Source organism: Sphaerodactylus townsendi, linkage group LG13 (genome assembly GCF_021028975.2).
Source record: "Sphaerodactylus townsendi isolate TG3544 linkage group LG13, MPM_Stown_v2.3, whole genome shotgun sequence".
Lineage (NCBI taxonomy): Eukaryota > Metazoa > Chordata > Lepidosauria > Squamata > Sphaerodactylidae > Sphaerodactylus > Sphaerodactylus townsendi.
This window is the reverse complement of record NC_059437.1, coordinates 40,709,838-40,721,561: the sequence shown is the minus strand read 5'-3', so window position 1 is coordinate 40,721,561 and position 11,724 is coordinate 40,709,838. Positions and strand designations below refer to the sequence as shown.

Below are 11,724 nucleotides of genomic sequence, written 5' to 3'. Positions count from 1 at the left end.
ACAAATCCACGACAGGGATGCAGCTACAGACAGATAGCAGAGATGACAGAGAGAACAGAGAGATCAGAGACGGGCAGGAAACTAAATAGACGGAGACTCCCAGACAATACTAGACACCACGTATTTTTGTGTATAGATAGATACGGACAACTTGAATAACAAACGCGTCACATTATATCCACTGCTTGTGCGTGAGTCCTTGCAAAATATGGGTGCCTGAGTTAATATCACTTGTATTTGGCGTCTGCAACGTCTGTAATTCAGGAAGGATATCAAAGGCGTGTCTGTCTCTGTTTTACGTGCATGTGCATGTATTATCCGCATTAACTATATTTGCCTAAAAGCGCGTAACCAAATACAGTACAGTGCAGTAACCTTTATTAGGCATCAAAAGGAAACAACACTGAATAAAAATAGACAAGAACCGGAAGGAATGTCGAGAATTACAAACATAATATATCCAGAAAGGGAAGCCCAGAGGATTATTTCAGAGAATCCATCAAGAAATTGGCCCCCGTTTTCAATAACCTGGGATCCTGAGTGTTCAGGAGAGAATTCAGTTTGAAGTTAAGAGGGCAAGGGCCTGCCAAAATTGGATCCTTAAGGGGGAAAAAATGGGTCTAAATTCCATAAATTTTGGGCAGACAAACAAAATACGCTCAAGCGACTCTTCGGAAGTGAGACAGTGCATACTTCAGAAGTTAGACACATGACATAGACGCTGCCCCAACTTCTCCCACGGGGGATGCCGCAGCCTCTTTGCTGTTGCCCTTGAAGTCTACACGACTCGGAGGAAACGTTGTAGTCGGTCGGAGAAGTGCAGAGCCTGCGGGGGAATTCGAGCCGGCCAGATTCCCCCCCCCCCCTTCCCGGTTCATCTCCAACTTGAAAAGCGATCCGGACGGATCGTGGCTTGCAGAGCAGTTGGACTGGCCTGCGGTGGGGTGGAGGGAGGAGAGCAAAAGGCTCGGGCTTTCTGTACCAGCCCAGGCTTTTTAAATGACGAGTGAAAAGAAGAACTCCGGTCTCCTGGCCCACCACCAACCTGGCTCTCTTCAGGCTGCAGGACGCGACAGAAGGGCTGTTTATCCTCCTTTGACCTATTCAACTTTGCCCTCAAAATAATACTTTTTGGGGAGGGGAAGAAGAAAGGAACAGAGACGCGAAAGGCAGATAAAACACACACTCACATCCTCCGGGCCTCTCTGACGGGTTGCTTATTTTAAGTGTGGCCGAGCCCTGGAGCCTTGGCACAGAGTTTCCCCTTACGGATTCCTTCTGCTTCGGGAAGGGTGGCTGGGGTGAGCAGGGACGGAGGAAAGTTTCCCTTTGTCTGCTTTTCTGCTAAAATGCAAGTGTCCCCCCCCCCCCGAGCCCCTTTTTTTTTGCAGGAAAGTAACTCCTTGCAAAATGAGGATTGTCAGGAGAGAGTTCCTGCGCTCTGCCTTCGCTCTCTTTTTCTATATTTATCTTCTCCCTCCGCCCTTCTCTACTCGCTCTGGGCCAGGCAAAGAAACACGCCACAGAATCACGTCCTGACGGTTTCCCCGCACAGCCCGGTCTATTTTCCCTGATCCGGGGGTAGAGGAGGTCGGGGCCCCGGTGTATGGTTTGCGTTAGAGCCTCTCTCTGTCTTTGTGCGCGCGCGCGTTTTCCTTCTTAAGAAGCGGGGGGGGGGGGGGCGAGTTGATTCCGAGAGCGAATTTTTTGGGGGGGAAAAAGGTGGATTGCGGAGAAATGGAGGGGGGGGTGGAGAAGGAGCAGGGAGAGACGGAGGGAATAGGGGGGGGAGCGAATTTTGACGTCTCTTTGTGCCTTGTTTGGCTGCAAGAAAAATACGCTGGGAAAGGAGGGGAAGGAGAGAGAGGGAAGGAGGGAGAGGGAGGGAGGGAGGGAGGGAGCGAGTGGAGAGCCAGCCTCCCCGGGCAGAGAGAGGAGCCCCTGGTTGGCCAGGCAGGGCCGCGCTTGCAAGCCACGCTCAGCAGCCTCTGCCTGCGCGCAGTCGACTGGAGGCTGGCGCTGCGGCCCTCTCCGGCCGCTCTCTCCCGCTCCACCCGAGCAAAGGCTAACCTGTTCCGGCAGCAGCTCCGCCACCGCCGCCCCCCCTTCCTCTATTCCTCCCTTCCTCCAGTTTTCTCTTTGTGCACCTCGAATTTGGCAGGAGGGCGGGGCGCAGAGGCTCCTCCGTGTCTTTCGGGCCAAGGGGACACTGTCGGGCCGCCAGGAGGGGCACCTCGGAGGGAAGAGCCAGGAAGAGGCGGCGGGGGAGCGCGGAGGTCTCGGGACCGGGGTTTTTCCCCTCTTTGAAAACGCTCTTTTGACAACGGGAATGCTGCTGGTTTAAGGGAGATTTCTGCGAGACCGGGAGATGGAGGAGCTGCGGCGGGGGGGCCTGTGAAAGGCACCGGAGAAGATGCGGTGATCGCTCGGAGCCGCGCGGGAGAAGAAGGTAACGGGTTCTCGGGAGCCTCGGCAATCCGGAGCGAGCGTTTAGCCGGAGCGTAGCCTGCAAGTAGATCTGGGTGTGCGAGTAAGACAGAGAGAGACAGAGAGAGGCGGAGATGAGCAGAAAAATCCCAGGCCCCTGCAATACGCTTGACCTCCGAGAGCCTGAGGGGTTGTGAACCTGGGAGGGGGGGCGCTCCCCAGAGGCGTTGAGCCAGGCTGCTGGAAGGGGCGCCCCGGCCTGCTTGCGTGCGAGCGAGCGAGCGGGCTCGGGCAAAGCGTTGAGCCGGCGCCACCGCTCGACCCCCCTGCCTTCCCCGCAGCGCCCGCCCGGCTCCCCGCGCGGCTCATCCGGCTGCTGCCGCGGCCTGGTTCTGTCAAGCCTGATTTTCTCTCCGGAGCTCTCGGAGGCCGGCCGAGCGAGCATTCTTGGCGGCGCGGGGCCCACCTCCCCGCTCGCAGGCAGCCTTCCGTTTAATTATGTGGCCAGCGGGAGACGGGCGGCCCAGGCAGCGCGCCGGAGACAGGAGCTGCTGCTCCGAGCCAGAGCGAGAGAAAGAGCGCGCTTCGCTTCTCGCCTTTGTTGCGTGCGTTCACACGGCGCGCCGGATTGTTAAGCTCGCCCCTTTCCTGTCCCGGGAAAAGCTGGAGGGGAAATCAAGAGAGGGTTCCTCTGCCCTAGGAGGGGACCTCGCAGGTGGGGTCGGGGTGGGTGCTGGTTTGGTGGCCCCCTCCCAACCGCGGGGGTGCAACCCGGGCTTCTCGAAGATTAGGTCCGCAGCCACGCTCCATCGGCTTCCAGGCCTTACCTACACGTCGCTCTGGCCTTCTTGTCGTCTAGTGCTCTGAGCTCCACGAACCGTCAGTTGGTGGTATATTTTTTATCAGCTAGAAATTCTTTTATTGCTCAACAAGTTCCTGGATAACGCGCCTGACAATGTTACCTTAATACTTTTAATAGGCTACTTGGTTTTTCAGTTGTGTTTTATAACTGTGGTGTGCTAAATGCCCAATAAAGGTGATGGTTATGAGGCTCTGACACTCTCCAGTATTTCCGAGAGGAAGGGGAAAACACCCTTCAGCTCCCCCCAATTAAGAATCTCTAACCAAGCTTTTGAAATCTGATTTATTTTCCAAGGGCGAGAAAAACATCCCGCTGGGGTTGATTTTTGCAGCCGAGCTCTAACTATGTTCGTTCAAAAGCAGATCCTCTTGATTTCGGTGAGATTTATCCCTGCCAACCGCCTCCTCAAATAAACTTGCATCGGTTTTCAGTCTGTTGCCGGATGGTTTCTTTATCCGAGGCGGACTGAAATATTATTTTCACCTGTGTCCACTTCCCCTCTTGTTTCTAGCTTGAGTTGTCCTTTCATATTAGCTATTTCATATTAGCTACTTGCTGCTAAGAGGCCCGAGGTCTGAGATTTACCAAAAAAAAATTGTTGAGAGGTTTTTTAATTATTCTTTTTGCAGATAAATTATTCTTTTTATAGAGAAAGCTGAATTATTTAAATTTTCAGTAAATGTAATATTTTAGCATTTTTAAACATTTGTTTTTCACTGTATCTGATCCGCTTAATTTTTCTGAGGTGCTAGCCTCTCTTCCTTTGATTCATTAAAAATGCTGAGGATTTCTACACCCCATCTCAAATTATTGGAAAGTATAATTGACATTTTTCCCCTCTAAGTGCATGTCAATTGCAACCTGGTCAATAGTCAGATGCTATTGAACCCTGCTTAATCAATTTCCATTCAGTTCATACCCTGTTGCTGTCAGTGGGACCCTTCTCGGCTAAGGCGACCATATATTTTCAATGAAAAATATTCTCCAAATTAAAATGTCTTACAGCCAGACTCTAACCGTGATGAATTTGGAAAGCAAGTCCCACTGATAGAAGGAAAGGGGCTTCAAATAAACACGGCCCTCAAAAACGTAAACGACACAAATTGTTGGAATTAAAAGCACAAAAGACGGGTTTCAGACATCTTTACACCTTCAAATAAATACATTTGGGTTGAGGCAGTCAGAAACTGCTTTCTTGTGTTTTTCCTTGCTGGATTGTTAAGGCCTTTTAAAGACCCATCCTTATGTCAAAGTTGACCTTTAACCTGCTGACCTTGATTTAATATAACACAACAAAGATCTCTCCACCTTAAAATTCAGATTCGTAACTCGTGTCCCTAAAGGTAATCTTTGAGGGTGGCTGGCTGCGAATTTCATCGTCTCTGTGCTCTTCCAGATAAATGGATGCTTGCTTTGTCCAGCGGTGAAAGGGGGAACTTTTTTTATATAATCAAGATCACATCTGCCCATTATAACAAAGAAAGGGGCCCTCGGAATGGAAAATCTTATAAGGCAACCTCAGTTTTCGAGAAGGCCCAGGGAGCCTTCAACCAAAGGCCAAGGAGAATTCATTTCGGATCGGTTATGAAAATAAAATAAGGTTTCCAGAAGGAAAATAGCACCTTATATCTTCATAGGGACTTTTCCAGATGATTTTGACAAGCTTCTGAGAGTGGGAGCTAAAACTCTGTGCCTAGTAACAACTAATCTTGCTTCTCTCCCCCCCCCCCCCCATTCATTTGCAGCGTATCTGTGTGCAGATATTGGTTGCTTGTGTACACAAACCGCAGGAATCTTGTCAATTCTCTCTTTAATTGTGTGCGCTGCCCCATTTGCTTTGTGTGTGTGTGTGGACGTGTGCGTTTGCCTCCCTGAGCCCTGTATGTAAACATTCTGGCTGATGCATGGGTCTGTATTTGTTGACCTAAGCACACGCTTTGTGTTTCATATATGAGGGGGAAGGGAAAATCGAGAAACAGGGAGAAGAGACAAGAGGGCGAGAGACAGAGAGGCCATCCTGGCCTAACAAATGATAAACCCAGTCCAGGCTGTCTCTGAAAATCCCAGCTACAATTAGTGGGGTTGGAGCAACCCTGTAGCCCGATCCTAAAGTAAATACAAAATTCAGTCGGATTTACTTCCTGATAACTGTTGCCAGGACCGCGGTCCTCGAAGGTTTCCAATTCAGGAAGGAAGCAACAGAAATAATATTCATATTATCTTCATCATGTCATATTGTCTCCATAATCTATCCAGCGGATTTATCGTGGTGATTATCGCGGGGGAAGAAGCAGGTGCGACTTGGGGGAAAGGCGCAATCCTAAACAGTAATTTCCTTCCATGCAGGTTGACCTCAATGAATGTGGAAGGGTGTTACTGCATTTGTGTGTGTGTGTGTGTGTGTGTGTGTGTGTGTGTGTGTGTGTGTGTGTGTGAGAGAGAGAGAGAGAGAGAGAGAGAGAGAGAGAGACTGGGTGCGCAAAGTGCCCTCAAGTCACTTCTGACTCATGGCGTGTATATATAGGGAGGGGGGGTCGTCGCTATTCCTGGCTTTCTAGCAAAAACGGGGCATACTATCGGTGCGGGGCTTTTTCCAATTGGTCTGCGCGTTTCTGCGCATCCGTAGGAAGCAAGGAGATGAATGCAAGGCCAAGCACCCCTCTTCGTGGCCTTCGTGCCGGAATGGCCTTCATCCGCTCATGCTCGCTCCAAGAGTCCACGGGTGGGTTTCCTGGAGCTCTCTTGGCCCCCTTCGGCTTCCTGCTGGCGCCAAGGAGGTTCTCCCCGTGTGGACGGTCCCCGGGCCAGAGTGGCGCGGGATCTCCTCCGCCTCCCTTCGTGCAGTGGTGACTGTCTTCCTCCTCCTCTCTTTCCTCTTGTGCCGTGCAGGCAGCGGGGGGCTCAGCAGCCTGGAAGATGGCGGATGCCGAGGAAGGCTTCGGGCTGCCCAACACGCCAGTAGAATCCGAGACGAAGGAGCTGGCCAGCGAAGGCAAGCCGGACAGCCAACTGGGGGCCAGCAGCAAGCAGCCCGCCTCGCCCCAGGCCGCCTTCACCCAACAGGTAAGCTGATTGTGCTTTTGGGGCGGCGGGGGGGGGGGGAAGGGTAACGAAAGGCGATGTCTTTTTGCGGAGCGGGGCGGAAATCCAACAGGTTTTGATTCCTCCTCCACCTTATAACATGGATTGGTCATGGCAGTAGGGACGTAATAATCGTAATGGAGTCGACCTAGACTGACTGGACTACCGGTCAACCACACAGACCGGGGTAGCCTACAGGGATTCGAACTGGCCTCGGATTCGCCCTGGAAATGGAGTCATTCCTCGCAAAGAATAGAAGTTATCAAGGCAGGCCCTGCTGCAGATCCAGCTGCAAAACAGCTGGACGATCCTTGCGTTTTAATCCCCAGAAGGAAGGGGTGCCCTTCCGGTTTTCTCCCTCGAGAAACCACTCGGGCCTAGGGAGCAGAAGCCAGCCACGGGGGTCGGCGGTGGGGGGTGGTGGAGGGATGGGATCTCCACAACTTGTGGAAGGCCCCTCGGAGCCCAGTTATGTTCTCCAGTCAGCCCATCCCCACTTAAACCGCCATTCTCGGATCTACGGTTGCCACCACTAGACCACAAGCAAAATCCCCACCGCTACCTCCTTTAACTGTCATGACTCTCACGTTAGGACAACACAAATTTCAACGGAGGAAAGTATCTAGATTAAACCCATGGGAGGATAAGACCATCAGACAGAGGTGCAGGTTATTAGACCGGGCAGGTGTGTTTGTGTACGTGCAAAGGGTACTGAGAAGAAGAGCCCCCCCCCCACAGACACATATGAGCCTGGTGTGCACACAATGCACAAAACAGTCCCGCAGAGCCCGTGAAGTTTTCTGGCCAGATCCCTTCTGATGATCTCACATCTGGTTGTTGTGGGTTTTCCGGGCTGCGTGGCCGTGGTCTGGTAGATCTTGTTCCTAATGTTGCACACACTTCTCTCTGTGATACACCTCCGAAGATGCCGGCCACAGATGCAGGCGAAACGTTTGGAACCAGATCTACCAGACCACGGTCACACAGCCTGGAAAACCCACAACAACCAGTTGAATCCCGCTGTGAAAGCCTTCAACAATACAAGGATCTCACATCTGTGGCTCTGTTTCTCAAAACCGAGCTCCTCCCCTGTTCCTTGGCCCAAACCTAAAAATAAAACATTTTCCAGGCGTCGCTGGGGACAGAGTTTGCCTCCTTGGATCCTTTGGGTCTGTTACAATTGTTGCCGCTCTAGGTTGGAGAAGGGTGTCCAAGAACCCAGGAAATGGGGTCAGGGTGATTTGAAAGGTTGTCCTGGATTGGAGGCGAGGAGAGGTTTCCTCTGCAACTCTAATGACATGGTCCTTCCTTTCCATGCATAAAACATGTTTTTTTTTAAAGTTTTTAATAGTTTACAGAGCTGGGGAGAAGTTATGTGACTGCCCCCTTCCCCCTTCCCCAGCACAGCCCCCTTTGCACCCCAGATCTACAGGAATGACTTCAAAACAGACAATTAAAACAAACAGAAAAACAAAATTAAAAAAGTTAAATAGTTTTGGGGAGCTCATCCAGATCAGAACGCGGCAGAGGGAAGGAGAGCACGAATCCGAAAAGCTCCTTCGGTGCCCTCCGCCCAACGCTTTGGGGAAACCTCGCAGCCAAAACACAAACTGTCCTGCAGTTAGATCCAGCTGGCGGTGCCTGCAGCATCCTGTTGGCTCTTGAGTAAGCTTACTCCAGAGGAGGTTCTGCCCTGCGGCCTTCTGCTAAGTTCACAGGCTCATACTGGAAGTTTCTTTCATAGCAGTCCCGCAATTCTCCGCTATTAAAAGGGCAGGCTCTGTTGTCTTGTATTGTGGAAGGCTTTCCCAGCCGGAATCACTAGAGTGTTGTGGGTTTTCCGGGTTGTATGGCTGTGTTTCAGTAGCATTTTTTCCTGACGTTTCGCCTACATCTGTGGCTGGCGTCTTCAGAGGATCTGATGGTAGTGAAGCAAGTGGAGTATATGTACCTGTGGAATGTCCAGGGTGGGAGAACGAACCGTTTGCATTGGTTAACAAGTGTTAAGGGTGCAATTTGCAAGTATAATTTGCATCTTTTGTCTTGCTTTGTTTGCTGGTTTTGAACGTGAGTCAACTTACTCTTGTTGGGCAGGGCAGAGTCCGTGTTGTCTCCTGAGAACAAATGCTTGGTGGAATCGGTTTATTGGTGGAATCGGTTTATTCCTTGACTACAAACTAACCTGATGGAGAACAAGGGGGGGGGGAGTTGGATGGGGGGGGGAGCAGTGGCTCCCCCAGAGTTTGTTTTGGTTCAGAGAGGACCCACCAGACATTAAAAGTAGAAGGGAAAGCTGGCGGCAGCTTTGCAGGTGAGCTTTCAGTAGTAGCAGTGGTAGTAATTCAGTAGTAGCAGTGGTAGTAATTCAGCGCTTACCCGGGCTTTTTTGATCATCTGCCAATATATTTAAACGCCATCGATTAAACAGCCCGGACCGCAATACTGGGCTAGACCCAAGGGCGCTTACTTCAGAGTAGACACGACCGTAATACTAAATGGCGTGAGCAGCTCCGAAGCCCGACTGGTTACAGTTCCGACGCAAGCGCCCGGCTTCTTGCGTGTCTGGCTTTTACAGATCTTCGCTCTCACGTGCCTCCGCGGCTGTCTGTTGTGCACGTCGGCTGGAAACAACAGCGACACAAATCATCAGCCCCAGAGGAAAGCAGAAAGGAGTAAACTGAAAATCTTGGCGAAACAAAGAAGACCTTGTGCCTTCGGATAGGGAATCTCAGCAACCAGGAGTGACAACAGCCAGACTCTAGTCCAGGAGCACCAAGACCCCTTCCGCACATGCAGAATAATGCACTTTCAATCCACTTTGCAGCAAAATCCACTTGCAAACAACTGCAAAAGTGGATTGAAAGTGCATTATTCTGCATGTGCGGAAGGGGCTTAAATTAGAGACCAAACAAGTTCACGATATGAGCTTTCCAGAGTCAAAATATCTCACCGGAAGTTTGATTCTGGGAAGTTTATATCCCGAAAATCTTGGCCTCTAAGGAGTTCCTAGACTCCTTAGTTGTTCTGGTTGTTCCGACTGCAGACCAGCAGGGCTTCCCTCGGAGACAGTCTTTAGGGAAGGGGGAAGACATATGATCTCTGTCTCCTTCTCTCTTCCCCGGACTAGACACGATGCCAACATTGTCTCTCTATTCGGCTTCCAATTGCGGGTTTCCCCCTTCCCGTCCCTTTGCCAGGTTTTCCCCTCTCCCTCTTGGCCCACTCCTTGTGCCTGCCCGGTACAGCTGGCCGATCCCATTATAGCCCCTTCTATTTTGATGCTTTTGGCCCAGAGCCTATCAGACCGCCTCCTATCAGGCAGTTACAAGCGGCTCCCACGACCGCTGGCGCTGGGCAGATCTCCGGCCCAGTCCAGCGGGGCTTCTTTGAACATGAGCCCGGCGGCTGCCTATCTCTCTCTCCCCGCACCTCCCACCCAGCCCCCTCTACTCTCTAAAGTCCATTCTTTGCTATTGGGGAGATAAATATGTTCATGAAGCGCTGTTTGCGCCTTGGCTGTAGTGCCAAAGGGAATATTTGGAGTAAGGAAAGGACAGAGGATTTGCAAACAAATATCCTTCTGCACAGGCAGAATCATGCACTTTAAATCCACTTTCAAAAGCTTTTGCGAAGCGGGATTGCACTGGGCGGAGATAGCAAGATCCGCTTGCTAAACAAAAAGTGTGAAAGATGAAGATTGAAAGTGCGTTAAACTTCTGCACGGAAAATTGTGGAAGATTTTAGGCCAAGGATAATTCGTTGCTTTATGTCTGTCCTCGGGAGGCTGCCACAGCGACTGTGTGGCGCGGTTTTCTGGAAGAAGAGTTTGGATTTTTACCCCACCTTTCCATAAGGAGTCTCAAAGAGGCTTACAAACTCCTTCCGTTCCTCTTCCCCCCAATCGGGCGATGTGGCCAAGAAGTCGGGACGGGTTGACGGGAGTTCTGCTGATTGGTGTAAGGTCGCCCGAACGGAAGACTTCGCATGTGTAGGAGCGGGAAACAAAACCAGTTCGCCAATTTGGAGGAGTGGGGAATCTAACCCCGCCGCTCTTAACCACTACAGCACACATAAACAAACCAGAGTTTGCTTTTAGTGCCCAGTTCACAGCGAGCATCAGCCAGTTTCGACTTCTTTGTGAGTGCACCTATATGACACAGGTCTTTTAATTGTGCGTCCATGGGTTGTGAGTACACGTGTGATGCTCCTACGGAGGGATTCTCCGGTGCTTGAATATTGGATCTCAGGATTAAAAAAAAACCTTCAGGTGTGTAAATAAAACTAAAACCCATGGAAAAGCTCTATTAAATCTGAATGGGACCGAATTTCACTGAACTACGATTCTCCTCACAGGCAGGCTCATATTCTCTTTGTTGACAGCCCTTAGTAAAGTATATTAGGCGGATGGGATATTGAGCTGGGAATTCTTGCTCGGGGTCTCCTCTTCTTAGTCCCACACTCAAAACACGCCCTCAGCTTGGCTTTCCGCTTAACCTTCTTCCATCCTTTTAACAGCCTTCTGATAGTGGTTTCTCCATTAGGGGTGGGCGCAGGACGGGCCCCCTGGTTTCCTGTATGGTTTGATATTTTTTGGGGGTCTGATTATAGGATTATTTCGGTCTCTTTCTCTCTCCTTTTCCAGGGCATGGAGGGAATCAAGGTGTTTTTGCACGAACGGGAATTGTGGCTGAAATTTCACGACGTGGGGACAGAAATGATCATCACCAAAGCGGGAAGGTAGGGGCTGAGCTCCGGAAAGTTCTTTGTCTGCTTATGGATGTTGACAGCCGCTCGTCCCAGGGCTGGGGGTCGGAGAGGGAAACGTTATCGGCAGAAGCTAACAATAGCTGACAGTTTCCCACGACGAAGGGAATGGGCACGATCCACTGAAGGACTTCTCTCTGGGTATTCCGTGAGGGATGGGGTCTCGAACGAGAAGCAGACCCACAATCCAATCCAATGTGGAAAATGCTTATTTTGGAGGGGGAAAGGACAAGGGGTGTTTCAAGAAACCGGAGTAACCGCCATGGAAGGTTAGGTGAATGTCATTGTGGGCGGGACGAGACGCCTTCCTTTGCGGGTAACAGAATAATGCACTTTCGAATCCGCATTTCGTGGCATTGTTTGCAAGTGGATTTTGCTGTTCCGCACAGTAAAATCCAGCTGCAAAATGCGCTGAAAGTGGATTGAAAGTGCATCATTCCGCATGTGCGAAAGGGGCGGGAAGGAAACCCTTTGGACTCGAGAAGATTTGCTTCTGAATGTAAGTCCGTAAGAGTTCCGGAGAGCTCTTCTGTCTTTTGAGGATTCCTAGCTTGTGAGATCGGGAGTCTGATAACGAATAAAAATGATGA

At 50.8% G+C, this 11,724-nt stretch overlaps 1 protein-coding gene across 1 annotated transcript in view; it reads left to right on the top strand.

The window, feature by feature from the left end:
• The window catches only part of TBX5 (T-box transcription factor 5), a 91,189-nt gene that overhangs the window by 42,987 nt on the left and 36,478 nt on the right, over window positions 1–11,724 (top strand). The window contains 2 exon segments of the mRNA XM_048514923.1: window positions 6,179–6,352; window positions 11,013–11,107. Coding sequence (XP_048370880.1) covers window positions 6,206–6,352; window positions 11,013–11,107 — 242 coding nt within the window. The 5' untranslated portion in view covers window positions 6,179–6,205.